Source organism: Trachemys scripta, chromosome 23 (genome assembly GCF_013100865.1).
Source record: "Trachemys scripta elegans isolate TJP31775 chromosome 23, CAS_Tse_1.0, whole genome shotgun sequence".
Taxonomy (NCBI): Eukaryota; Metazoa; Chordata; order Testudines; family Emydidae; genus Trachemys; species Trachemys scripta.
The window spans coordinates 15,335,557-15,363,092 of NC_048320.1; the positions used below are offsets into that span (position 1 = coordinate 15,335,557).

General features: G+C 51.5%; 1 protein-coding gene across 1 annotated transcript; it reads right to left on the reverse strand.

Moving 5' to 3' along the window:
• Positions 1-380: 380 nt before the first annotated feature.
• Positions 381-27,536, reverse strand: VAT1 (vesicle amine transport 1). Its single transcript, XM_034755647.1, has 6 exons — positions 27,168-27,536; positions 14,506-14,713; positions 13,826-13,996; positions 13,617-13,706; positions 11,532-11,773; positions 381-5,225 (listed from the first exon to the last, which is right to left on the reverse strand). Exons 1-6 carry the CDS (start codon positions 27,519-27,521, stop codon positions 5,124-5,126), a joined length of 1,167 nt encoding a protein of 388 aa, XP_034611538.1. The 5' UTR covers positions 27,522-27,536; the 3' UTR covers positions 381-5,123.

A 27,536-nucleotide genomic window follows, 5' to 3' on the forward strand; every position in this document is an offset into this window, starting at 1 on the left:
ATCCAGGTTCTGCTGTGCGGGTCACTGCATGGCCTGACAAGAGCTTGCCCTGCTCATGGTGCGGGGTTATCCCATTCACCTTTCAGCTAGCCGCACTGCTGCTAAATCCACTAACCCCCATTGCGTGCATGACCCAATGGCTATTTGAAACACGTAGGGTAGGTCTTGAATCTTCCCGCCTTGGCTCCCCTCCCAATGTTACTGATCTGAATTATGGACAGACTGGCGAGCATTTATTGTTTCCCAGATTTCTTCGGTCACACGAACGAGCCCGGGTCTGACAAAGGGAAGCACAGATGGATTGCTGGGCCGCTGACAAACCCATGAACCTTTGTTTTATGCTTAACCCCAACGTCGTCACAAGCAGAGAAACGTGCCAGTGAGGGTTTTGTTATGCTTTTAATTAACATTTGAAACACATAAGGCATACGGTAACGTTAGGCAGAAGAGCATTACACGTTGTAGTCATGTAAACAGCATTGGCACAATCGCTTTCTGTTCAACTTGGTTACACGCACAAAGCGGAATATAATTATTTTTAAAAACGCCGTGCTGTAGGCCAACAGCCACTCGGATCACATCTCCGCAAATCAACTGGACAGCACAGACACTGCCATGTGTCGTAAGAGGCTCCAAGAGAAACACATTCCCACACCGTGCTCATACACTACATGCCCATCACCCTTTGCCATCACCAGTGCTTTGGGCATCAAAGACTTCATTTGGCAACAGGAGTGTTTTTACACCTCTGACAGCAGCTGCAGATGGGTCAGATTCCTGCATTGGTTAAAGTCTGATGCCCACAACACTTTTTGCCCATCACTGGTCACTCAACTCTACTTCACACAGCTGGTTTGTAACTAAACATGCAGCTAAACTCCATTCCCTGGTGTCTGTAGGACCTTTCCTCATCTCTCAAATACTGTCTTGGTGTAGCTACGGATCTCAACAGGGCTTATGTTTGTGCAAGCTGAGCTCCTTTCCACTCCCATCTCCCAGGTGCAAGAAACATTTGTAACTAAATACATTTCTTATTAAACTAAACAAGCTTTTTAGTTCTAAAGCCGCCTGGGGATGGCAAAGTATGTACAGTTGTGTTTAAGGGCCCCTTCCTGGACTGGCAGTTTTGGTTACAGATACAGCAATGATGCTCAGGTCACACTTAGACAGGTACCACTGGATTTCGCAATCTACACGAACATACCGAAGGCAGAACACCCTGCAAACTGCAGCAGGAGAGAGTGCAGGGAACACAGAAACCTTTAGCTAGTGCTCATAGCATCACAACACAAACTTTTGCCCTTCAGCCATTTTGCCCCCATGGCACAAGATTTGAGTCAAAACGATCAATTAGCAAAATGAACATTAAGCTGCACTTCAGTTATTTTGGAACGATACACAATTTAAGAGGCAACATGGCACTCTCTGTTCCCTGGATGACACTAGCTGTGCCCTCAACTGTTCAGCATGTTTCCCTCTAATCAGACACCTTCTGGAGTGGAATGACATTGTGCTTTGGTCCTTGCTAGAACAACCTGCTGTTTAACAAGTTGTTTGAGACACTGGTAATAAAGTTGTATTAAGACTGACAATCGGTAGATTTAATACTTACTGGCCCATAAAACGCCAGGGTAAATAAAGGCTACTATAAAATCTAGAACAGAGCATTAGTTTGAGGCAGTAAAGCCCAAGGTTACACTTAATCTTCCGTAGAAAACGTAGCTACCGCGGTGCAGAGTCAGTGCTAATCGCTACCACAACTACCTAACTGCTCGGAAGGATTCAGAAGTCAGACTGAAAAGGGCATCAGAAGTTTATAGGTAGAAAATTCACTATCAACTACACATCGCAAACGAAGAGAAAAGAAATTCCAGAGAGTCTCTGCAATGGTGACAAACCCTCAATGTCCTCAGCCCCAGGAGAGGCCACTACCAGCAAAGCTTTGCCAGAGGACAAGCCTAGAGATACGGACATACACGGGCAGGCTGACATCACCTTTGGCCACATCCACATGCAGCCAACTTGGGCGAGGCATTGCCTTGCGGTAGCCTCTGGAGCAGGAGTTTCCAGGGATCAGCCTGGAGAGTCCATAAAACACCCGTGTACGAGGAGTATATCGAGGCGGAGGGCAAGCAGGGCTAGGTCGCTTGTGTATCACAAGCCATATCTCTTTTGCAGCACGCTAGATTTTTGGCAGTATTTTAAGAGGCCAGTATGGCAAAGGCTTCAGTGACTTGCTAGTCTTACAAGCGGTCTAGAAAAGGCACTGAGATACTGTTTTCTATGGTGCGTTGCAATGCAGCATACGTCAGAGTTGTCCTACAGGAAGATACAAGATATTCCCATTTGCTTCCTTCACACTGTATCAAAAGGGGGACTAGACTACAGAAGCCGTGCGATGGTGCCCAGGATAAGGCCGTCTGGAGTAAGGCACCAGGTGCTCTCAGCTGGCGGAGTAGAGCCAAGGAAAGGGCGATCATTTTCCCCCTTTCAAAGACTCTAGAGAACCTGAAGCTTTGCGGTGCAGTTTGGCCAGACTCCTCCTGTCTCAAGGTGAAGCCAAGATTTGGACAAGAGCAGGTCTTGGGCTTTTCCTTTTATAGCAAACAAGTGTCTGAACTGCTTTCTCGAACCTGCGGTGAAACGGCATGAAACAATGGAAAATCAAAGCTAATTCACTGGGCAGGAGCGGTTCGGAGAGGGGAAAAACCCAGCAGGGAGAGTTTATATTTAGAAAAAGGTTAGAAAAAAAGTTGTGCTTGTGAGTTCTGCTGCATCACATCTGGGGGGTCAACCCCCGTGTCACAAATGGAAGGAACGAAAACAGAAGAGGGTCTGAACCCAATCGTGGTTCCCTTTCTGACAACCTAAACGGGGGGCACCATTTTATACCTGAAGTGAATCCTCCAGATTCCAGGCCTAATGCAGCCCGGCAGGGTAAGAGAGCAGGAACTGAAACCCAGGTTGCACTGATGAGATAATGCAGCTGCACCACTGTAGCGCGTCAGTGAAGAAGCTGCCTATGCCAAGAGGAGGCTTCTCCTGTTGGGGCACGTACCGCGCCCCCCGAGAGGCGGTGGCCGTGTCGCTGGGAGACGCCCTCCCGTTGACACAGCGTTGTCTACACCGGGAGCTAGGTCGGTAAAGCTGCACGGCTGAGCGACGTAGTTACACCGACGTTAGTTGCTAGTGTAGCCCAAGCCTTAGAGAAGCACCACTTCCCCCTCCTGGGGCAGGGGCAGCCAATGGAGGCTGTCGCCTTCCTTTTTCCTTGCACAATAAAATTCTCGTGCTGATGCTGGACCAGGTTTTTATTAATGCGGGGAGGGACCCAGCAGGGGGGGATGTTCACAGCCCAGGAGAGCCATATTTGCTCTTATTTAAGAGCAGCATTTTGCTTCTGCTATGGCACTTTACAAAAGGGGGGTGGGGTGGGGGCTTGGTCCCTTCAGTTACCAGATCCAAAATACAAACAAAGCCTGAGCTACTGCACCATCCACCCCCAGCAGGACCAAACCTGGACTGCTAGAGCAAGTGCAAATAGCAACGAAGCGCCAAGTCCTGGGACTGCAGCAGGAGACCGAGCGCAGCTGGAAGGGGCAGCATCAGTCAGAACATTAGACAAGGACAAGTTTAGATGCTCACAGACTGAACCGTTCAGGTTCCCACCCACAGCTTTACCGCACGCTTGGCATGGGCAAGCCCAGTTTTCTGGGCAGTTCCCAGCATCTCAGCAGCACTAGGAAGTATCCTGAAAACACTGGCACTTCACGATTCGAGTAGACTAGCTGCAAGCCCCCCTTCGGCGCTAGCTAGCCATAGGGACAGCCTGGGACTAGTGGAGAATCTGAAAAGCCAATTAAAAGTGGAGTGGAAAGTGCCAAACAAAAGCCAGGATCTAACCAGGCGAAAGCCTCACACCAGCGGGTTCGATGGGTCTGAGCCCAGACGTTTGATCTCACTCAGAACCACACGCTGGCTCTCCGGGGGGTGGATGCCAGCACAGACTTTCCTGGGCCTGCTCACTTCTAGAGCGGCAGCGTCTCCTTCCTAGCACACACAACCACAGAAGCAAAGGCCGAGCACGAGGCTTGTTTTGTCCCAGTCTTGCAGACACGTTTTCACATTTGCAGCCCTTGGTAACAAACACGAGGGTGAAGTTTAGCCTGACGGACATTCAGAGCCCAACGTTAACAAAGCACATAGAGCCAACACAAACGGGTCAGTCATTTCGGAGACACAGCTGAGTCCTTTTGGTCTCCAGACCCAGCTTTGACCACAGAATTGGTTTAGACTTTCCCTAACGGTTTGGGAGCAGAAAATGGACGAGAGCAAATTGTTGAATTGAAATTTCTCTTTAGTATTCATATAGCACCGGCCTAACAGCTCCTCAGGTTACATGCAGCGTGCACAGAGAAGGAACAGCAAAGTAAAAAGCTACAGTGTGACCAGCATTTAAGAAACTAAGCTGGGCTTAGAAAAACGGCGCTTTTGCCAGCTGATTGGCATTAAAGGCCTAGGACTGGGGGTGTGGGGAAGAGGAGAGGGAGGAGGAAGGGAAGTGTCGTGACAGCAGGAATAATGGCAAAGAAATAGCCAGCACTAGAATAAAGCAAGGTCTGATGTTATTTTCCTACAGCAATTTCATTGACAAGCATCTCTGGCTTGGCACATCCGTCTGTTGAACGGGCATCTTAAGGCTGCGAAAAGGGCTCCGTTTCTATGGAGACAGTCAATGGTTGCTATGACAATTTGCGTTTAGACTTTGCAGCAGCGAACTCCGCAGCCGTTCGTCACTGACTGCTCGGAGGCCAGAGAGGCGTTGCCAGAGAAAAAGAACTTGATTTGGAATCTGGGAAAGGAAATGTAACCACCAGGTGAGAAAAGCAGGGCTAAGGTTGGAGGCATCACGTTTAATGTTACACAGTCACACCTGGGAGAGGCTGGCTAGGGCAGGTGCGTATGATTCACAACCCAAGGTGCTCACAGTCCTAGAACTGGCTTTAAAAATGTATCATTCCCTTAATGGGGAAGATGGCAGGGACCAAGCCGTCCATTCCCAGGTCCCAAAAGGGTTAGGGGTTAAACCACAAATTCACAACCTGCAGACAGGTCTCCTTGCTTTAGTTTTCCTCTTTTTTGGGTTCTTCCTTCGGCAGTTCAGGAACTAGGATGACTTTCCCCACATTCTTCTTCTCTTGCATCTGCCTCATGGCATCTGCCACCTAGAAAGAAAGAAAAGTCCCATGAGAAGAGATCCACACCACACCTGCCTCGCTGTACCGCTCGGGAGGAGACACCAGCTCAGTGGTGTCCGCACAGTAACGTTTTCATCTACCGCATAACCACGGGTCAGCAATCGCTGTGCAGTCACAACTCCCACACAACGGAGAATGATGGGTAATTCTGGGCAGCTATCCCACCCTGCCTCAGCAGGGGAGCGCGCGCTCAGAGCACACGGGCAGTGCACACCAGGGCGTCCCACTGAACAGAGAGCCGGGAGGAAGGAGGAATAGGTCCAATCGGTTACACTGGCAACGCTAGGGCTTCTTGCGACACAAACAAACTGCCGAAACAGCTACTGAGAGACAGGAAGGGAGAAAAGCATTTAGCTGCCACAGGCACTGGGCAAAGGCCATACAGCACCGTCAGTCTGAAATCAGCGGGGAGATCTGCTAAAAACACACAGCACATTCTAGCCCCCAGCGCCAGCCACGCTGCGTCAGGGAGGAGCCATGTCTGGAGAGGAGAGCGGACAGGGCCATTGGCACACCTTGCAGGGACATCTCATGCTAGCCACAAGGATCCTGCTGCTTTGAGCCCCAGCTGGAGTAACCGGCAGTGCTGCCGAGTCCAGCCGCCCTATGGTGAAGGCTCCCAGAGCATCAGGCTCGGACTGCTCCAGCTCTAGTCAGTTTGGAAAGCCCGGAAGAGGCAGTTGGCCTTCAGCTCCCTGGAAGGCTCTGTCCTCGTCACCATACCGAGCAGACCTGTGGACGAGACGCTCGTGTTCGCCTGCGTCTGTCTGGAGCACAGTGCTCCCTCATGCACAACCCCACTGGGATGTGCCAGTTCATTACAAAGGGCAGGCCCAGATCAACGCAGGCAGAGCAGAAGCTGTTGGCTGGTAATGCAATCAGAGTCTCATTAGGAGCTGCTCTTTCCGGCAGGAGGAGATCAGCACAGTGATGCACAGGCAGCACACGCCTCCTGCCAGAGTTAATTTAAACAGACAGCAGGTGAATGGGGAGAAAGGGAGAGCAGGGTCTGAACCGCCAGATTGATCCCTGTGCTGGCTGGAAATGGCCAGCGCTCCTTATACTTACTCCAGTTTGTCTTTTGGAATTCTCTCCTTTCTCCATTAACAACCGAGGCCAGTTCCTCCAAAGAGACGCTCCAGGGTCTGGGTCAGAACCAAGGGCAGGGGAGGGCGATTAAGATGTTTTACCAGGTAGGTAACTACCTGGTAAGCACCTGAGTGTCTCTCCAGCTCTGGAAGGGTCTCCCAGCTGCGTCCCCACACCTCACAGAACCGCCCTCAAAGAAGGGCCCACTCCACAGCACTTCCCAACACAAAGCCGGCAGCACGGTCTTAACATCTAGCAGGCACTTTGGTTGGGCAAACGTCTCCCTCACCTGCTGTCGAGTCAGGGCAGGCTGGGGAAGTCCCAGGACTTGACAGGAAAATGCTACTGGTGCATGTTCAGGGCCACCATGCTGGGTTCTAAATTGGGTCAACAACCCAGCCCTGCCTCCGCTCTGTGGTATCTATCTACGGAGCTCGACCTGGATGCTTCAGTGAGACCAGGCACAGGCCTGAAGCATGTACTGCTCCAATCAGTGCTTGGGGCCAGAAGCCAATCTGACACCAGCGGCTACGAGCTAATGCACATGCTTTGCTGGCAGCAAAAGGGCTACAAATTAGCATCGGAAAGAGAAATCTGCTTCTTCCTCCAGCGAGGTCCCTGCCAAATCCCAGTCACCACACCCCGGAGACTGTAGCAAGCACTACGCTGGCCCTTTGGTGAGACTCGGCTGCGGGAGACAGAGTCCCATCTCTCTTCTTTAAGGCCTTTGCACCTCTGTAGCTTGGGCCTAGGTTACTTGAGACCCTTTACAGGAAACTCCCCCCCTCTCTTTTGGCTTCTGCTGTAGAGACCTCAGAAGCAGCTGTTCTTTCTGGGTGAAGGGGAGTAAGTCACCCAGCTCTGCTCCCCACTGGAGGAGTTCTGCCCCGAAGGGCTAACAGCTCCAGGCATTACTGTCCATTCACTGACAGCTGAGAGGACTCGGTTGGCCTCTGCCCAACACCTCTGAGGCAGCCTGGACAGTTACGCTTGGAGAAGCACAGACTTCCCGGGCCCCTCGGAGCTCGGGCAGCCTGATGTGCTTCGGCTGAAAGCAGAGCTGTGTCGGCAGGCTCCAGAGGCTGCTTCGGAGAGTCCAGCAAACTCCCGAGACTTAACCCCTGGCTCCCACGATGCTACTGGCCAGCAGCTTTCGGGTAGGAAAGCCACTCCCGGCTGCCTGTCTCCCAGTGTAGATTCTGGCCCATTCTGCTGGAGAGGCGCACAGCTCCCTCCTTTACTGCTCCACACCTCCTCAAGGTAGAGGAGGATTATGCAATTCTAGTGTACAGGTCTGTTGCATCTTAGGCGCATTGAACATGTGCGATTTCAGCTTTACGCGGTCGGCAAAAACAAACACAAAACCCCCCAAAAGAGAAAAATAACCATTTAAATACTGTTGCTGTATTCCGCCCGCCATTCCACTCAATGTAATTTTGACCATCCGCGATTTTCGCTTTAGGCGCTGACTGCGGAACGTAGCCCCAGCATAAGAGGAGACAGACCCGTATGCCAGAATCTGACAATCTCTGAAAAGCACAATGGCAATAGGATTAACAGAGCCCCCAGTATCTCCAGAGAAAACACCATGTGACCCCGGCTTAGCCGGACAATCCCCTGCTCTCCAAGAGAGAGTCAGCAGCCAAGTGGTCATTCGACTACATTCCAGCGACCTTATGCATCTCCTTTGAAGGCAGACTTGATGAAAGGACTTTTAACAGCACCCCAGCACTTGCCCCAGGCTTGGAAATCAGCCAAATTTTTTTTTAATGTTGCTTCAGTTGCAGATAGATTTCCAGTTCAGTGTCAGAGTGACTCTAAAGTCTTTGCAGTTGTGTTGTGAAACCAAGACATGTTGTGGCAGGCACTGTGCCCCCATCCCAGCTCATTTTCAAACCCAGAGTCCCATTCGTTATCAGTCCTGTGCACCCCATGCCCAGCTCTGCAGATGCCTCTCAATCCCGACCCACAGGACCCCTGCTCTCCTGGTCCTGGTCTCTCGCTGGGAAGCGGTAAAGATGTCAGCTCTTGTCTCAGAATTCATTGTTTAACTCTGGACTAGGTCACAAATGGGGACAGGAAACCAGTACAGTAATTCTCCGCCATCCTCCAGCCAGGCATTGTTTTCTGATCCTCAGGTCTTTTAGGGCCCTTTACAATACTTGGGTTTTGGAATTTTTCTATCGTGCTATTAAAAGCCACTCTGCAGAGCCATCCTAGCAAACTATCGCTGTGCTACGTGACTGAGCAGGGCAGGGCAGGGTCTGCGTCAGGAGAATTCTCTCGCTAGCAATACTGGTTTGAATCCATCTATTACAACACGCGGGATTTAGCAGAATGATCTAGTTGCGGAAGAACTCCCCCCGCCTCAGAGACAGATCAGGGTGGAGAGCCCAGCGTCTACAGCAGAATTTGACTAGACATAAGGATGCACCAAATGCAGAAATGTGTAGCAGCCGTTTAGGAAGCCATAGTCTCACTTTGCAGCATCTCCACTTTGTTCTGCTGCCTCAGTTTCCAATCAGCAGAAAAATCGGAGGGTGAAGCAACAAAATGACCCACCCACCCACATACAGTTTCCTCTGTAGTTACTGAGCAGATATTCAGTGCAGTCTCTAGTGTAACAGGTACAGCACATGTCCCACACGCAGTGTGCAGCACTGCTGTCTGTAATTAATCAATGTAACTCAGCCCTTTGGCCCTTTCTCCGTTCACAGCTTGGGAACGCCTTGAAACTCTCAGTCTGAAAGGCATTTAAAAAAGAAGAAAGCGGCTTAATTCTCTTGCTCCTTGTACGCTCAGTGTTCCCCTTTCCCGCTGAAATGAGCGTGTCAGGTACCAGCCCCTCTCTGGAGGGAGGACACGTTTGCTGGTGAAGTGGAGGGAATGTAAGTGAGGGAGGTCTCAGGAAGTTACGCAAGTAACAGCCCAGGGGAACTGCTGGCCGCGCATCTGGGACACAGGCTGGGCCTTCGAGTGCACAGGCTGCACCCACAATGCACAGCTAGGGACTGGGGCAGGTCCAGAGCCGGCTCCAACGCTCCCCACACCAAGGATAAGAGCATCCGATACACCCACAACTCCCGACGGTAAAGACAAGCCCGGGCACACTCATCCCACGGCCACTCCCAACTCCCCCTTGGTTTTCTGCAGGGCAGCCTGCGCTGCCGCGGCTGGGAACAAGGCTCCTCCTTTACGCGGGCTGGCTGCTTCCGCAGGGAGTTCCCAGGGCCAGGTCTGAAGACAAGGAACACAGCAGCCCCGGGCACAGAGAGAGAGTTACTCTGCTAAGGGGAAGAGAAGCAGCACGGGTGCTCCCACTCAGAGCGAGGAATCTGCATGACACATACTCAGCAGGATACGCCCCCTTCTCCCCACCCTCCCCCCAGAGAGAAACCACAGCCCGTGCCAGCCCAAACCCAGTGAGGAGCGTGTAGGAGCCAACAGCTGTCCAGTGAAGTCAGTACATTGGCCTCTTCCCCAGGACTCTGCCGTCCACCGCTGCAGTGGGGTTCCCCTGCTCCCGCCCCAGGGATTCCGCGGCCCCAAGGGGACTTTGGGGTTAAGCTATCTGATGTGTACGTTCACCCCCCAATTCTCCCTCTCTGACACATCTCCAGGCTCACCACGCGTGGACCAACAGCAAATCAGTCATGCAGACACCGAGCACATTACCGAGCCCCTAGAGGCCTCCCGCATCGTACTCCAGATTCCCCCAGGATCTCTGCTGAGATATCACTTAGCGCTTGGCACTCTGTGCTCCTTGTGTCCCAAGGGCTCCATCATCACTCACAGCCACACCTGGCTCTGACATTAGCAATCCAAGCGGCGTTCGGCTGGCAGCTCTGCCTGGCAGAGGAGATTGATTCATCCTGTGAACAGCAGCCAGTTTGAGATTCTGCTTCACTTTACAGCCCAGGTGCTGGAACAAGGGGCGCTGCTCGAAGTGGTTTCCATCATACGCAGGGTTTATAATTTGGTTCAATGGCTCTCAGCACCCTCACTATAAAGATTGCTCCAGCAGCCCTGGTTTACCCTGCTGAGTACAAGTTCCCTAAGCAAGTCAGCGTCTCCTGTAATCCTCAGTGCCCCAATTCAAACCCATCCGAGAGGCTCCAAGCTCCAGTCTCCATCCTTCCAGTGTGGACTGGGGAGGAGGCAAGTAGAGGCTAACGCACTAGGAGACTCCCTGCAAGAGAAAGGGACGATGCTCCTTAACCAGCCGGAGCTTTTGGGGAGCAAAAGGGCTGCACGCCTTCACCTCTGGCCTAGCTTCCAGGTCTCCCAGGGCAGAGCAATTATTATTTGCATTGTGCTAGTGCCCAGCCGAGGATCAGGGCCCCACTGCGCTAGGTACAGTACACACAGTTCCTGCCCCAGAGAGCCGGCCGCTCCAAATCCAGTGGAAACCAAAAGGACACTGGGCAGAGAGTGCTGAAGGCTTCAGCCACGTAGTTCATATGTCAGTACCCAGCCAGTTCCGGTATATGCTGTGTGATGCAGTGGGGAGAGTCACTCCAGTCTAGAGAACAGGGTGGCATCAACCCCTTTGGGGGCGGAGGCCCGGGGGGTCCAGAGCGAGTGGACTCCCTGAGGGGGCCCACAGCGAGAAACAGATGTGCTAGGGCTCCGAGAGGTGCGGCTCCAGGAGGTGGAGGGGCCTGACCCCAGGAGAAAGTGGACCCCCGAGAAGGGCTGTCTCACTAAAAGGGGCACCCCCCACGGACCACATGGGGCCAAGAGTGGGCACAATCTGTGAGTCCGTGACATGCTGCACTGCTCTTCTCTGCATGAGCACACTGCCGGGGGGAGAGTGGTGGTCTTGTGGCCAAGACACTGAACTGGGTTCATTTCCCAGCTCTGACACTCCCAGTGTGACCCCAGGCCAGACACTTAATCTCTCTGGACCAGTTCCCCGCCTGTGAAATGGAAATAATAATATTCCCTTCTCCCGCCCTTTGTCTGGCTTGTCTATTTAGATTATAAGTTCCCTGGCTCAGGGATTGTCTCAATGTGTACACGGCACAACACAGCCCATCTTGGTTGGGACCTCGACTGCAAAACAAAACCAACCACAAATCCCAGAGAACACGACCCGGAACTCTGCAGAACCCAGCTAGGAACAGGAGCAGCTGTGTTCTCTCTTTACGAAGGCTGCCAGCCTGCACCGCGACTCGGACTCACCTGCTCAAAGGGCCATACGGAGTCTATTTTGGGTTTGATTTTGCCCTGGTTGTATAGGCTAACCAGCTTGGCCACAACACCCCCAATGAGCTCAAACTCTTCATCCATGTAACCCAGGTGGTAGCCGCACACGGCTTTGTTGAGGTGCAGGAGCTGCAGAGCGTTGATACTGAACTGGTTCCACCATGTCTTTGCCATGGCCATCAGGTTCTTCTTCTGCCCAGTAAGCAGGTTGGCCACCCCTAGGAGGAAGTCAAGGCCACAGTCATGCTCAGAGCTCACAAAAGGCTAATCATACCTGGTGAAGCGCACCTAGTGCACCAGATCTAAGACAGCTCAGAGAGCCCGGAGTACTCACTCCACCTGCATACTCAGGGTCAGGTAAGGCCAGGATCTACCAAAGAAAGGCAGAGGCAAATCGGCTTTGAGTGACGGAACAGAGACCCCTTTTGGCCAGTAGACGCGCAGGGTCGTTGCTAGAGTAAGTATTCAAAACCTGACAGCTTCTTCTCTTAGGACAGGCAGCGAACTAACACAGCTAGAAAAAAGAAGAACAGGAGTACTTGTGGCACCTTAGAGACTAACAAATATATTAGAGCATAAGCTTTCGTGGACTACAGCCCACGTTGCATCCGAAGAAGTGGGCTGTAGTCCACGAAAGTTTATGCTCTAATAAATTTGTTAGTCTCTAAGGTGCCACAAGTACTCCTGTTCTTCTTTTTNAGCAGGTTGGCCACCCCTAGGAGGAAGTCAAGGCCACAGTCATGCTCAGAGCTCACAAAAGGCTAATCATACCTGGTGAAGCGCACCTAGTGCACCAGATCTAAGACAGCTCAGAGAGCCCGGAGTACTCACTCCACCTGCATACTCAGGGTCAGGTAAGGCCAGGATCTACCAAAGAAAGGCAGAGGCAAATCGGCTTTGAGTGACGGAACAGAGACCCCTTTTGGCCAGTAGACGCGCAGGGTCGTTGCTAGAGTAAGTATTCAAAACCTGACAGCTTCTTCTCTTAGGACAGGCAGCGAACTAACACAGCTAGAAAAAAGAAGAACAGGAGTACTTGTGGCACCTTAGAGACTAACAAATATATTAGAGCATAAGCTTTCGTGGACTACAGCCCACGTTGCATCCGAAGAAGTGGGCTGTAGTCCACGAAAGTTTATGCTCTAATATATTTGTTAGTCTCTAAGGTGCCACAAGTACTCCTGTTCTTCTTTTTGCGGATACAGACTCACACGGCTGCTACTCTGAAACCTAACACAGCTAGATTTAGGTGCCAAGCCAGTGAGACTGGTACAACGGCAGAGTACTGCTGATGCTAAAATGCAACCAGCCGTGTTGGCCGAATCCACCCAAGCTCGGGTTTCGGAGCCTGGCCCACTGTAATGGTTAATCCTGCCAGAACACTCTGCAGTCCACAGAGCGAGGAGGCCAATGCAGGGACGGAATGCAGTCTGCCTGAGATTCCTGCATAGCCCGTCAGGGGCTGTGTGAGGGCTTTGTCTGTGGGGACAGAATCACAGTGTTTCGCAGCTGGAGAATGGAGAGAGAAGTATTCTGTAGCTTCAAACCGCGTCTCCCACACACCCCACAGAAGAAAAGTGAGCGTCTAGGAGTGCTACGCATGAAGTCAGCCTGAACCAGGATCAACTCACTGCAACTGATCCCGTGTGCGGGACACAGATCCCACTGCTCCCTGCGTGTGTGTATTCAGACTGGGAACCAACTCTCTTTGCAGGGGAGATGTGATAGGTCAGCGTATGGAGTGGGGTGAATTGCATCTCTCGGGCAGGGAGAGAGGACAAGAACAGCTCTCAAACTGAGACGTGAGCAAACCAAACCCCCAGCAGGAATCCGGCTTTCTAATGCACGTGACACTCCAGACAGAGCAGATACTAGAGCTCAGGCTAATGTGGTAACCAGCCACCGTGGGCTGCTTTCCCTCAGAACCTGGCTGGGGGAAACCAGGACGAGTGCTCTCCTGCAGAGCCACCCTCCCCTGCCCCAATGCATGACTCCACCCTGCAGGGAATCTGGCCTGTTCACATCAGCTGTTCAGCAGATGCATCATTCCCTCATACTCACCATAGGTTATGAGTTTGCCCATTGGCTTCAGGAGGTTGAATGCTTTGGAAGTGTCCGATCCTCCCAGTGGATCCAAAACAACGTCGACTCCTAGAGAAAGTTTGCACAAAGAGTAACAGGCCATTTCCTTCCATTTCCTGAGGGACAGGCCTGTAGCGGGGTAGGGGATCCCCATCCCACCCCGTCCTCCCCACACTCGCTCACGGTACCTTTTGGGGAGATCTTCCGGACTTCCTCCACATAATCCATGCTCCTGTAGTCAATTGGGTGAGTGACCCCGCTTTCCCTGAGGGAGTCGTGCTTGGAGGCAGAGGCAGTGCCAAAGATGGTGACGTTCTCCACCGTCTTGCAGAGCTGAATGGCGGCCGTTCCCACCCCCCCTGAAACAGGCGGCAATAGGGGAATTAGAGGAGCGGACAGGAAAGGGGCATAGGAGACGAACCAGTCCCTGGATGTGCTGCTGCGCCCCCCCCCCCCTCCCCCCCCCCACACACCCCTGACTCCACGCCATGGCTCAATCTCAGAGTGAAGGATGTGTCTGCGGGTCAGAAAACTCATGCTTTGAGCCTAAGAGAGCTTGATGGCCTCAGGCTAACTAACATGGCCCTGGGATCTGCCACCTCACTACAGTGCTCAGGGCTTTAATACAATCAGACCCATCTGATTTTACAGTGTGGCAGCCAACAGGCTGGGGTGTGGACAGAATCCGCCAATAGCACAGTGGGATATTTGGCCAACCCAGCACCTGTGTAGCTGATCTGTCTAAGCCTTTATAGCAGGTTTGTCACCCCTTTATCCAAGCACCTAAGTCATCTCCCCTCTCAGCAGTTGGACTGGCTGTTCTGAAGCCAACTGCCCATGGACTGAGCCCCGTCGGAGCGTACGTTACCGGCAGCCATGTGGATGAGGACGCTCTGGTTGGGTCTCAGGTTCCCAAAGTCAAAGAGGATCATGTACGCCGTGATGTAGTTGACCAGAAAGGCGGCCGCTTCCTCGAAGCTCATTCCGTCAGGCATCAGGTAAGTCTGATTGGCTGGGACAGTCACGACTTCCTGCCAGAGCCCCGCTCTGGCCAGCACCATCACCTTATCACCAACCTAAGGCCAGAGAGAGAGTGGAGTGGAAGGGCCGATGGTGGCATGCACTGGGTCGGCGGGGAGGTCGCACACAGCATCCTGGGCATCCCAGTCTGCACTTAGCCCACAGCACCAGTTTCTTTACAGACACAATGCACAGTGCCTGGACTGCTCCTGGTCTCTGGCTGGGAATGCCGAGACTCTTCTTCAGAGACTCAATATGCATTTGCCGTCCCCTAGCCAGGTTCCCTGACACGAGGTCCGGCTTTGTGCGACACACGAGATGGGAAAAGGGAGCAGCAAAGTTCTGGAATTTAGTTTCACTTAGAACATGAAGCTTGGGCTGAAACTTGAGGCAAGGCAGGGAGAGGGTGGGGGAGAATTCCCAAACAGGGACCAAGGAGCAGTCCAAGGCCTAGAGCCATTCTGTGACATCTGCTTCCCTTTGAGAGTTACCTCTCTAACAAGCGCCTTGTCCACTTGAAGGCAGCAACGTCTCGGGACTGTGAGATCTAATGACATAAGCATGAAACCAAAAGTAAGAGTGCTCCAATAGTTGTGGTTTCAGAGTAGCAGCCGTGTTAGTCTGTACCCGCAAAAAGAACAGGAGGACTTGTGGCACCTTAGAGACTAACAAATTTATTTGAGCATAAGCTTTCGTGGACTACAGCCCACTTCTTCGGATGCTCTTCTGTAATCACAACCAATAGTTGTGATTACAGAAGAGCACCACAGTGGAGATAATTTGTACTTTCTACTTTGCCAGACAGCTCAAAAGACTGGCACATGGACTCTGTTCAGGTTTTCTGTTGGCTGCTAGTGGCACGGTGGTCGGTGTCAAACTCCCTAGGGCAGGGACCAGACTGGTTGCTAGCTCTCAAACAATAACAGGATATTCAGCATTTTAACAATGTTGAAATGGATACAGACCCTGTGCGGAAGAGCCCAGCAATGTAGCTGAAGTTATACCATGCATTTCTCTGCAGACAGTGGCAAATTCCACTCTGGTTCGACAACTTCTGCAGAGATTCCTGCACTGGTTTATACACCTGGCAGTTCTGACTTCTGCAGGCATTGCAGCAACATCACTGCTCCAAGCAGCACAGAATTTTCCCATTAGGCAGGCCAAAAAATAATGGGAAGAGCAATTAGCAAAAGACTCAGAAACGATCAGCAAAATGTTTTGTTAAGTACATCAGAAGCAGGAAGCCTGCAAGCAATCAGTGGGGCCACTGGAGGACTGAGGTGGTAGAGGAGCACTCAAGGAAGACAGAGCCAATGCAGAGAAGCTCAATGAATTCTTTGCATAGGTCGGGGGTGGCCAAACTGTGGCCCATGAGCCTCGTGCGGCTCTTTTACCATTAAAGTGCGGCTCAAGGGGCCCTCTCACACGCCCCCCATTCTCCACCTACCAGCTCGGGACCGCTGCCTTGCAGCAGGGCGGTGGGGTAGAGGCTTCTGCTCAGCAGGGGGGCGGGTGGGTCTCGGGGCTTCAGCAGGAGCAGGGCTTCAGCCCCAATTCCCAACAGGCATCTCCCCTGGGGCTGAAACCCCAAGCCCCAGCAGGTGCACCCTGGCTCTCAAACTCCTGAAGACCGTCGTATGCGGCTCGAAGGGTCGGTAACTTTGGCCACCCCTGACAGAGGATGTGAGGGCGATTCCCACACATGAACCATTCTTTTTAGGTGACCAATCTGAGGCACCGTCCCAGCCTGAGGTGGGTTTAGAACCAATTGATAAATTAACCAGTAACGCGTCACTAGGCCCAGATGATATTCTCCCCAGAGTTCTGAAGGACTCCAAGATGAAATTGCAGAACTACTGACTGTGGTATGTAACCTGTCATTTAAATCAGCCTCTGTACCAGATACGAATGTGACTCCAATTTTTATAAAAGGCTCCAGAGGCGCCCCCGGCAATTACAGGCCGGTCAGCCTGACTTCAGTACCTGGCAAACTGGTTGACTGTAGTAAAGAACAGGATGATCAGACACTGATGAACATGATTCGTTGAGGGAAGAGGCATTGTGCACCAGGAAACCTGACTGTGGGTGCCTAGGGGATGGAGCGGCCCCATGCTCACGGGGGCCAGGACCCAGGGCAGCGGAAGCTAAACCCCCGCCCAGGGGGCTGCTGGGGAGCCCGGAGGTTCGGCTGGAAATGGCTTCCCCTCCCTACTCCAGTGTTTATCTGAGGGATGGAGAGGCTCCCCCGTGCCAGTGCATAGGCACAGACTCCGTGGGTGCTCCGGGGATGGAGCACCCACGGGGAAAAATTAGTGGGTGCTTTGTACCCACTGGCAGCCAAGCTCCCCTCTCCACCTCCCCCGCCCCACCCTACCTCACCTCCTCCCCTGAGCGCGCCGCGTCCCTGCTCCTCCGCCTACCTCCCAGCGCTTGCCGCCGCCAAAGAGCTGAAGCAAGCTCCAGGAGGGGAGGGATGGGGCGGGGATTCGGGGAAGGGGTTGGAATGGGGGCGGGAGGGAGTGGGGCTGGGGTGGAGTCAAGGCGGGGCCAGGGGCAGAGGGGAGTTGAGCACCCACCGGCGCACGCAAAAGTCGGCGCCTATGTGCCAGTGTAGCGTCCACCTGGCACCGGCAGGGGCTCCAGGCGGCTTTGACACATGCAGGGCTTGGTTCCTCCTGGGCAGCACCCCATGTGGGAGAGTCTCGGGCTTTCCCGGGGGGCTGGCCTGGCCAGAGGCAGCTGGGGAGGAAGGAGCTCGCTGGGCCGGCTGCAGGTGAGTGGAGTGCTCCCGCCAGGGGCTCCGCACAGCGCCGGGAGCAGGACGCGCTCCACCGGGGGTTTATGGAGGAGCAGTGGGGATGGTGGTGGGTGAACTGTAAGGTGGATAGAAAGCTGGCTAGATCGTCGGGCTCAACGGGTAGTGATCAATGGCTCCATGTCTAGTTGGCAGCCGGTTTCAAGTGGAGTGCCCCAAGGGTCGGTCCTGGGGCCGGTTTTGTTTAATATCTTTATTAATGATCTGGAGGATGGTGTGGACTGCACTCTCAGCAAGTTTGCAGATGACACTAAACTAGGAGGCGTGGTAGATACACTAGAGGGTAGGGATCGGATACAGAGGGACCTAGACAAATTAGAGGATTGGGCAGAAAAAAACCTGATGAGGTTCAACAAGGACAAGTGCAGAGTCCTGCACTTAGGACGGAAGAATCCCATGCACTGCTACAGACTAGGGACCGAATGGCTAGGTAGCAGTTCTGCTGAAAAGGACCTAGGGGTCACAGTGGACGAGAAGCTGGATATGAGTCAACAGTGTGCTCTTGTTGCCAAGAAGGCTAACGGCATTTTAGGCTGTATAAGTAGGGGCATTGCCAGCAGATCGAGGAACGTGATCGTTCCCCTTTATTCGACATTGGTGAGGCCTCATCTGGAATACTGTGTCCAGTTTTGGGCCCCACACTACAAGAAGGATGTGGAAAAATTGGAAAGAGTCCAGCGGAGGGCAACAAAAATGATTAGGGGTCTGGAGCACATGACTTATGAGGAGAGGCTGAGAGAACTGGGATTGTTTAGTCTCCAGAAGAGAAGAATGAGGGGGGATTTGATAGCAGCCTTCAACTACCTGAAGGGGGGTTCCAAAGAGGATGGAGCTCGGCTGTTCTCAGTGGTGGCAGATGACAGAACAAGGAGCAATGGTCTCAAGTTGCAGTGGGGGAGGTCCAGGTTGGATATCAGGAAAAACTATTTCACTAGGAGGGTGGTGAAACACTGGAATGCGTTACCTAGGGAGGTGGTGGAGTCTCCTTCCTTGGAGGTTTTTAAGGCCCGGCTTGACAAAGCCCTGGCTGGGATGATTTAGCTGGGAATTGGTCCTGCTTTGAGCAGGGGGTTGGACTAGATGACCTCTTGAGGTCCCTTCCAACTCTGATATTCTATGATTCTATGAAGAGGCAAAGTGGGGAGAGGACAGTGAGGAGGGGAGCATGTAAAGGGTCAATGGATGGGCAGCAGAAGCAACGTGTGGGGTGGTCACATGGCCCCCCCATCCTTTCAATTGTGCTCCCCCCATCGTCATTGATGAGTCACCTGTGGGTCAACATGTTCATAAATGATCTGGAAAAAGGGGTAAACAGTGAGGTGGCAAAATTTGCAGACGATACTAAATTACTCAGGGTAAAGTCCAAAGCAGACTGTGAAGAGTTACAAAGGGATCTCACTAGACTGGGCAACAAAACGGCAGATGAAATTCAAGGTGGATAAATGCAAAGTAATGCAGACTGGAAAACATCATCCCAACTATACATATAAAATGATGGGGTCTAAATTAGCTGTTACCACTCAAGGAAGATCTTGGAGTCTTTGTGCTCCGTTCTTTGAAAACGGCCACTCGATGTGCAGACGCAGTCAAAAAAGCGAACAGAATGTTAGGAACCATTAGGAAAGGGACAGATAAGACAGTAAATATCATGCCTCTATATAAATCCATGGTACGCCCACACCTTGAATACTGCGTGGAGTTCTGGTTGCCCATCTCAAAACAGAGATATTAAAAATGGAAAAAGTACAGAGAAGGGCAACAAAAATAATTCAGAGTGTGGAACAGCTTCCATATAAGGAGAGATTAAAAAGAATGGGACTGTTCAGCTTGTAAAAGAGACGAGTAAGTGGGGGATGCGCTAGAGGTCTACAAAATCATGAATGTTGTGGAGAAAGTGAATAAGGAAGCGTTATTTACCCCTTCACATAACACAAGAACGAGGGGCCACCCAATGAAATTAATAGGCAACAGGTTTAAAGCAAACAAAAGGAAGTATTTCTTCACGCAACGCACAGTCAACCTGTGGAACTCGTTGCCAAGGGACGTTGTGAAGGCCAAAACTATAACTGGTTTCAAAAAAGAATGAGATAAGTTCATGGAGCACCGGCCTATCAATATCTGTTTTATATCCACAGACCATGTTTGGGATCGTGGATTGGATGCGGATACAAATTTCGTAATTGCGCAGGGCTCTAGCTATTAGCCAAGATGGTCAGGGATTCAACCCATGCTGGGTGTCCCTAAGCCTCTGATTGCCAGATGCTGGGACTGGATGACAGGGGATGGATAACTAATAGCAGCCCTATTCTATTCCCTTGGAAGCATCTGGCATTGGCCACTGTTGGAAGACGGGCACTGGGCTAGATGGACCATTGGTCTGACCCAGTCTGGCCGTTCTTATGTTCATGGCTGAATTTGTTCGTGCGTGGACAGAGACTCCTAGGCAGATGGTTGCACTGGGTTAGTAAGATCTATCTTTGGATACAGCATGCCCAACTTTAAAGCGCTGTTCAGTCCAGCACAGTCATCTGCTTCATGTGCTGATTGCATCACTGTTCATTCTGAATGACTTAGGAAAGGTTAAACGTGCCAGACAATTCATGCCTGGTGCCTTTCGACTACAGAACGAGGTGCAGAAAACTCGCCTGGTGTCAGTATTACCTGGCAAAGGCTTGGAGCTCCGAGATGTGCTTCAAAGTGTTATTTATGGAGTGCCAATACTAACTGCTCAAGCACCTGCTCCAGCTGTGACACAATAATACACTTTGGGAATGCGGAGTTACCAATCACCAGAACCCCAAAACCATCCCAAATGCTGGCTGCTATCGGAGTCCCAAATGAGGCTGTGAAGGGGATACTCTAGGACAGTGGTTCTTAACCTTTACTGCAGCCTGCACCCCCCTTTGGTTCTCAAAATACGTTCTCGCCCCCCTTAGCAAAAATCCTTGAAGTAGGTCAGTTCTTTAAACCTAGATATGTTTTTGTTTGTATATTACAGTAATCGTTAAAAAATGTATAATGTTAATAAATATATAGGTTTGATGAAACAAAGTAGTTGTACTTACATGCCTGTGCTTAATTTGTGTTTTCAACGATTTACCTTCTAAAAAAATGTGGCATGTCTCGCACCCCCAGAAAGGGCATCTTGCACCCCAGGTTAAGAACCACTGCTCTAGGAGCATCAGTCCCGGGAGGGAGAGACTAAGAGAGCATTGCTTTTTTTTACCAGACTTTTTATATTTGAACAACATGTGCAATGAGCAGTTCTAGATGTTTTCTGAAGAAGGATTTTGGGGAAGTAACTGAGCCCCTCTGAACTCTGCCCTAAAAGAGGCATGTGACGTTTGTTATACGAGTCAGCTGATAAGTCACAAAGGCAATTTCCATATATTTCTCCTCTTTTGGAAGTGATTTCGCCACAGAGTCCAACAGTTGCACCAAAACCTCCCTGCTAGGATGTCAGCAGGGAAGCCCGTATAGAAGAGATTTCCTTCCACCGTACAGGCCTTTGCTTTAAGCTTCTGCTCTTAAAAGAAATCTCAGATAATGATAAGAAATATTTCAACATAAGAGCAGTTTCCAGGACAGTTTGTTAAATGGCCTGACCCTGCAAATCCCAAGGGAATCACAGCAGAAAACAACGTGGCTGCAGGTGAACTCAACATCAAAACGGCGTTTACATCAAGGCTGAAGGATATCAATAGACCCAGCTCTACTCTCTGATGGCACTGGAAGGGGGGTGGGCAGACATGTGGAATAACCTCTGTACGAACCAACCAAATCTCCACAAACTACGTACACTTCTATCCGATACACAGGGGCGGCTCTATGTATTTTGCTGCCCCAAGCACGGCAGTCAGGCAGCCTTCGGCGGCATGCCTGCGGGAGGTCCGCCAGTCCCGCGCCTTCGGCGCTCCTGCTGCCGAATTGCCGCCGAAGCTGCGGGACCTGCGGATTTCCCACAGGCATGCCGCTGAAGGCAGCCCGAATGCCGCCTTCACGGCGACTGGCAGGCCGCCCCCTGCGGCTTGCCGCCCCAGGCACGCGCTTGGTGCGCTGGTGCCTGGAGCCGCCCCTGCTGATACAAGAATCTGATGTTCTTCAAAGGTGGCTTATGGGTATGCACATGTGGGGGGAGGGATAGCTCAGTGGTTTGAGCATTGGCCTGCTAAACCCAGGGTTGTGAGCTCAATCCTTGAGGGGACCACGTAGGGATCTGGGGCAAAAATCAGTACTTGGTCCTGCTAGTGAAGGCAGGGGGCTGGACTCGATGACCTTGCGGGGTCCCTTCCAGCTCTAGGAGATAGGTATATCTCCATATATTACACATGGCAACTCGATGGACCGAATTCTCAAAACGTGCAGCCACTGCATTCAGCTGCCACTCAGTAAACCCAAGTGCCTGGGGTAAGCTAAGAGCTTAAGTCTGTCCTGCCAGACACCTAAGGATACCCTCAGATTTCACTTTGCTCTATGTTCAGGAAGTACAGAGGACAACACAGTCCTCTCACCTTATGCCGAACTTACTGGACCTCTGTGTAAGCTGGAAAGCACGTCTCTCACCAACAGAAGTTGATCCAATAAAAGATGTTACCTCCCCCACCTTGGACCTCTCTCGTCACTTTAAGGGCACTGCGGCACAAGACAAGATGGGTCTACACTGCAGTTATCCACCCATGGCTGGCCTGGGTCAGTTGATTCAGGCTCGCAGCTGATCTGTGGAGCTATAAAACTGCAGTGTAGGCCCAGGCTCTGGGACCCTCCTCCCTCGCAGTGTGGTGTTTACTTGCACCCATCGTTTCAGTGTGGGTGTTCATCTTTCACATTTAGTTTTGCTTCCAGATGCACAAAACCCAAAGCCTCTCCAATGAGCTGCTCTGATCCCCCCCAGACAGGGAGCATCTGTTCATAGTGTGTGGGGAGGGAGGCCAGCATATTGGACAGCTGAGAGGCACAGCCGAGGCAGCGGAAAGGCTCAGAGCTGTGTGGGTTTGGCATTTACACTTGAGCAAACTGAAATGTTTTCGCTGGGGGGAGGGGAGAGTGTAACGGAATCATATTTAATAATCAAGGTTTGTTTGAGGCGTTGGGAATACATTCCCTAGATGCGGCTGAAACGGTCATGACTCTGTTAGCCCAATGATAACAGGTGAAGGGAAAAAACTTGGCACGCCTGTCAATGACCTACCAAAGCTTTAACGAGAGAAACAGAACAAAGAGGGCGTTTCAGTCCTACGAACTTCCAAAGATAACCGTGATCTATAGAGTAACGCCAGAATCATGCGGCATTAGCCTCAGCAAGACCTCACCGCAGCTAACCTGCTAATGCCCTTGAGGCCTTGTCAGCTCCAAGGCTGGCAAACAGCATTTGCAATGGTTGTAGCAATCTCCTTCCACGCTGAAACCGGTTACAAATTGTGTTTTAGCTGCGTTCAGAAACAGCGCGCAGACTCCAGGCCTGGGGTGGTGGGGGAGAGCATCACAGGGGTTCTCGCTAACTCCAATGAACACGCAATTTTGCTCATGCAAAACCTCATAAAAAAAACAGAAATAAGAACTCCATAATCTTCCATCTGATCTCCCACCTCTCAAAGACTGTCTGCCCTGCAAAACTGCCCTCATCTAGCTCTTACAGAATTTCAGATCCTGGAAACTGGTTCGGGTAGCAGGGTTGCTCCAGACAGTGCAGAGTTATTTTTTTCCTGTGATGTCCCGTCCATGCAGGCCAACAGCCATGTCACCCTTAGACAAAGGGCCTCAGCAGCTGATCTCATACTCGCCAGACTCCCAAGAAGATTCTCCTTTTAAATTAAGTTATAGCTCGACATTTCTTCCTGCCAATAGCCTCCCCCCAACATGCTGGTGGATGCGTGAAACTGGTTCTGGAGACAATGTAAAAATCAGCATCACTGGATCTGCTTATCCCTGAAGCCTCCACTACTCCTGAGCCATGCATCTTTCATGCTAAAAGAAAACACAATCTTCCTTTGCTGGCAGGAAATCCTGTATTTATTTGGCAGCAGTGTCAGGAAAAAAGTGTTATTGATGCTCTGCGTCCTTCACCTTTTACATGAACCCTTCTACAACATGCACCAGCATTTTCCACATACATCATGCACACACAGGAGGGTTCAGCACACTGCCTACAGCTCACTATGGGATCACCGCGTGTTCCCTCCATTCCTGGGGACAGCAAGAATGACCCCTGTTCAAAACAGTCACGCAGCCAGCCTCAAGTTTACTAAACCGGGACACTTTTGTTTATTTTAAATTTTACTCATTCCACAAACTGCTGATGTCAAACAGATGCATTCTGCTACTGCAATCTGCTCTGCTGAGAGCCTTTCATCAGCAAGTGGGTATGATCAACATGTTCCACACGCCCTACACTAGTGGTTGCACAGCAGTACGTGCTAGGAAGAAAGCCAGGAGGGTACTAACTACTTCTGGATGGATGTCAGCCACAGGAATGGTGGTAATTCTAGGGTCCTATAACCAGTGGAGAATTTCTTGGAAATGTTCTCCGTTTAGTTAAAGTGAGACGAGACTCCCAGAACTCAGGACTAATACGTTTATAGCACACTCAGGTCATCTGCCAGACAGATTAACATCCATTTAAACTCTTTGGGAGAAACTATGAGAACAGCAATTTATTAACTAAACCTGCTATTAGCTGGCGAGGGGTGGAAGTGTTTTAAAAAACACCAAACTGATCTTTAAATGAAAGATATACTGTCTATTGTTCCAGAGCGGATCTAGTACGTTAATAGTAAGCTATTTTTATTGCAGAGGTGCTTAGAGGCTCCAGAAATCAGGGTCCCTTCATGCTAAGGACTGTACAAACACGCTGTACGACAGTCCCAACCTTGGTCTGTCTAGATCGTAAACTCTTGAGGGCAGGGAGGAAAGGAATACAATATAGCAGCTTAATTCCTCAAAATGAGAGCGGGACAACAAGCAGATGACTAATAGTAATCACCTGCACTAAAACTTAAAGACCCAGAAATGAGGAAAGAACCCATCGAATGTGGTCTGAGAGTCATCTGCATTTTCCCAGCAAAAGACTCATTTAGGTAGCTTAAAAGCAGATGAAGATCTGTGGTGGAGATCATTACAGTACTGCCAAGTATTCTAATACTCAACCAGTTTAGCTAAAGCTCTTCTCCTTTTCCCTGGATTAAGCCATATTAGATGCATTGTCAAACTGCACAGCTGTTTATTATACATCTCATAATTATCAGAAAGAGGCAGATATATTGTCTCCTGCAGCACATCCAGTTCTGAAACATCATTCATTCAAGAGAACTTCCTCCTTATTGTGGAATGGTGCACCTGACAGCAGCTAGAGTGTTGAGACAAAACATCCCAGCCAAAATAAAAAACAACCAATTTGTAATCAACAGTTCTGCCAACCCTAATTTGAAAGCTTCACGCCTGCACCTGAACAAGTCACCTCTATAGCACACCTGTGTTATTATACCAGCCAACCATCTCTAATGACTCATCCTCAATGTGCTAGTTACAGTGGGAGTGGAGCAGGCAACCAATACAAGGATCATATTTAGAAAAAGCCAATTAATACAAAATCTTTGTTCTACTATTGAAAAGCTCTTAAGTAACATTCATCAGTGAGCTCTGCCCATAAAGACAATGACATAGAGAAACTAGCCTCCAAGATTGATGTGTTAATATGATCATCTCCATAGACTGCCTTTGTTGCACGTATGCTGCATTTAATAGCACATAAATATGCTTTTAATGGAAGCCCCCAAATCAGAGTATACAGGTTTTATTTTGAAGACAATTTGGTCGCACGAAAGTGTGATGTCTCAGCACATATGCCAAGTGCTGGATTTACAACTCCTAATGAGACTGAAATTCTTGGCAATTTAAATAGCAATTCACTAAACCAATTTCTACAAAATGAGACCTCAAAGCAGTTTAATTTAAATCCAGCTTCATGGGAACTGCCCCACCCTGAGTGGGCGGATACACTTTATATTTGTAGAGAAGCAGTCACAGACATTCAGCCTAGCACAGGTCATAGAGGCTGGCTGGGAACAGGTTTTTTCTTTTTGTAACAGTGACAATAAAGAGAAACCATCTTTGCCGAACACCTGCTGAGAAAAATAATACTGGGACAGTGTAATATAGAAGAAGATAAGAATGGCCAGACCGGGTCAGACCAGTGGTCCACCTAGCCCAATATCCTGTCTTCTGACATTGGCCAGTGCCAGATGCTTCAGAAAGAATGAACAGAACAGGGCAATTTATTAAGAGACCCATTCCCTATCGTCCAGTCCCAGGTTCTAGCAGTCAGAGACTTGGGGACACCCGGAGCACATGGATGTGTCTCTCACCATCTTGACTAATAGCCATTGTTGGATCTATCCTTTGTGAACTTATCTAGTTCTTTTTTGAACTCCGATATACTTTTGGCTTTCACAATATCCCTTAGCAATGAGTTCCACAGGTTGACTGTGCGTTGCATGAAGAAATACTTCCTTATGTCTTAAAACTGCTGCCTATTAATTTCATTGGGTGCTCCCTGGTTCTTGTGATATGCGAAGAGGGGTAAATAACACTTCCCTAATCACTTTCTCCACCAGTCATGATTTTATAGACCTCACCCATATCCCTCCTCAGTCGTCTCTCTTCCAACCTGAACACTCCCAGTTTATTTACTCTCTTCTCATATGCAAGCTGTTCTGTTCCACAGTCATTTTTGTTGCCCTTCACAAGATTATCCTCCCACTATATGTTGTGCACAGACCAGAGACCTGTTTTCCTGCCTTGTGCTGAATGACAACCATGTTTCTTTATTCAGCTCAGGGAACAGATATTGTACAATCACAGACAGGTCTAGCTTCCGCTAGTTAATGTGACCACATGCACGAGGAGAGGCCGCGACAGGGCTATTACACAGTGTTCAAGGGTTAAAGGGCATTACTTTTATGGCCAGTATCAAGGGCCTGAAAGGATGCAGTTTTACCTGGTGACAGAACTGCCAGGACTTGTTTTATCCCTATGTTGCATCACACAATCAAGGGACCTCACCTTGAAGGCACCTGGCTAGGAAATGCCCCCCTCACCCAGGCTATGGGGTTATTGGCTGATTCATCACCATCTCCCTTGTCCCATTGTCAGCGGGGGCGGGCGCGGCTGAGAACCACAGAACCAAACTAAAGCCTGGATATGCTGGACACCACTTCAAGGGGGGGGGGGGCTGCCGCAGCCCCCCCTAGATCCAGCACCTGAGCTGTCTGCAGACATTTAGATGGCCCCTGACATGCCACGAAGTGGGGGTGCCCCCAGTTCCCCCATACAGAGCCCCAAAGCAAGGGGGCAATTGCCCCAAACACCCCCAGCCCCACATGGGCGGTGGCAGCCGCCCCTCGCTGCAGACGCGGGCGGAACCCAGCGGCGGGCCCGGGACGAGCCGCTCCCGAGCCCCCCGGCCGCATGCGCACCGCAGCCCCCATTGTTTCCCGGCCTCGGAGGGCACGGCCCGGCCGCCGCCCCCGCCTGGGAGCGGGAAGGGCGGAGCGCCCCGAGACCGTCAGGCGGCCACCAGCCCCGGGCTCGCCTCCCCCGTTCCTGGCCCCGGGCTCGCCTGCCCCGCCCCTCACACCCCCAGCCCCAGGCTCGCCTCCCCCGCCCCCGGCTCGCCTGCCCCGCCCCCGACCCCGTCTCACCTGGCGGCCGGTGACCCCCTCGCCCAGCGCCAGCACGGTGCCCGCGCACTCCATGCCGGGGGAGACGGGCGGCGGCGGCAGTCGCTCGTACAGCCCCTGCCGGGCCAGCAGGTCGGCGAAGTTGAGGCCGCAGGCTCGGACCCGCACGGCGAGCTCCCCGGGCCGCGGGCTGGGCTCGCCCCGCCGCACCTGCACCTTCACCTTCTCGTAGCCGCCGAAGCCCGAGAGCACCAGGGCCCGGTACTGGGACTCCGCCGGGGGCGCGTCCCCGCCGCCCGCCGCCTGCTGCTCCGCCGGGGGCGTCTGCTCGGCGGGGACCGGGGCCGGGGCCGCCGCTGCCTCTTCCCCGGACATGGCCGGGCTCGGGTG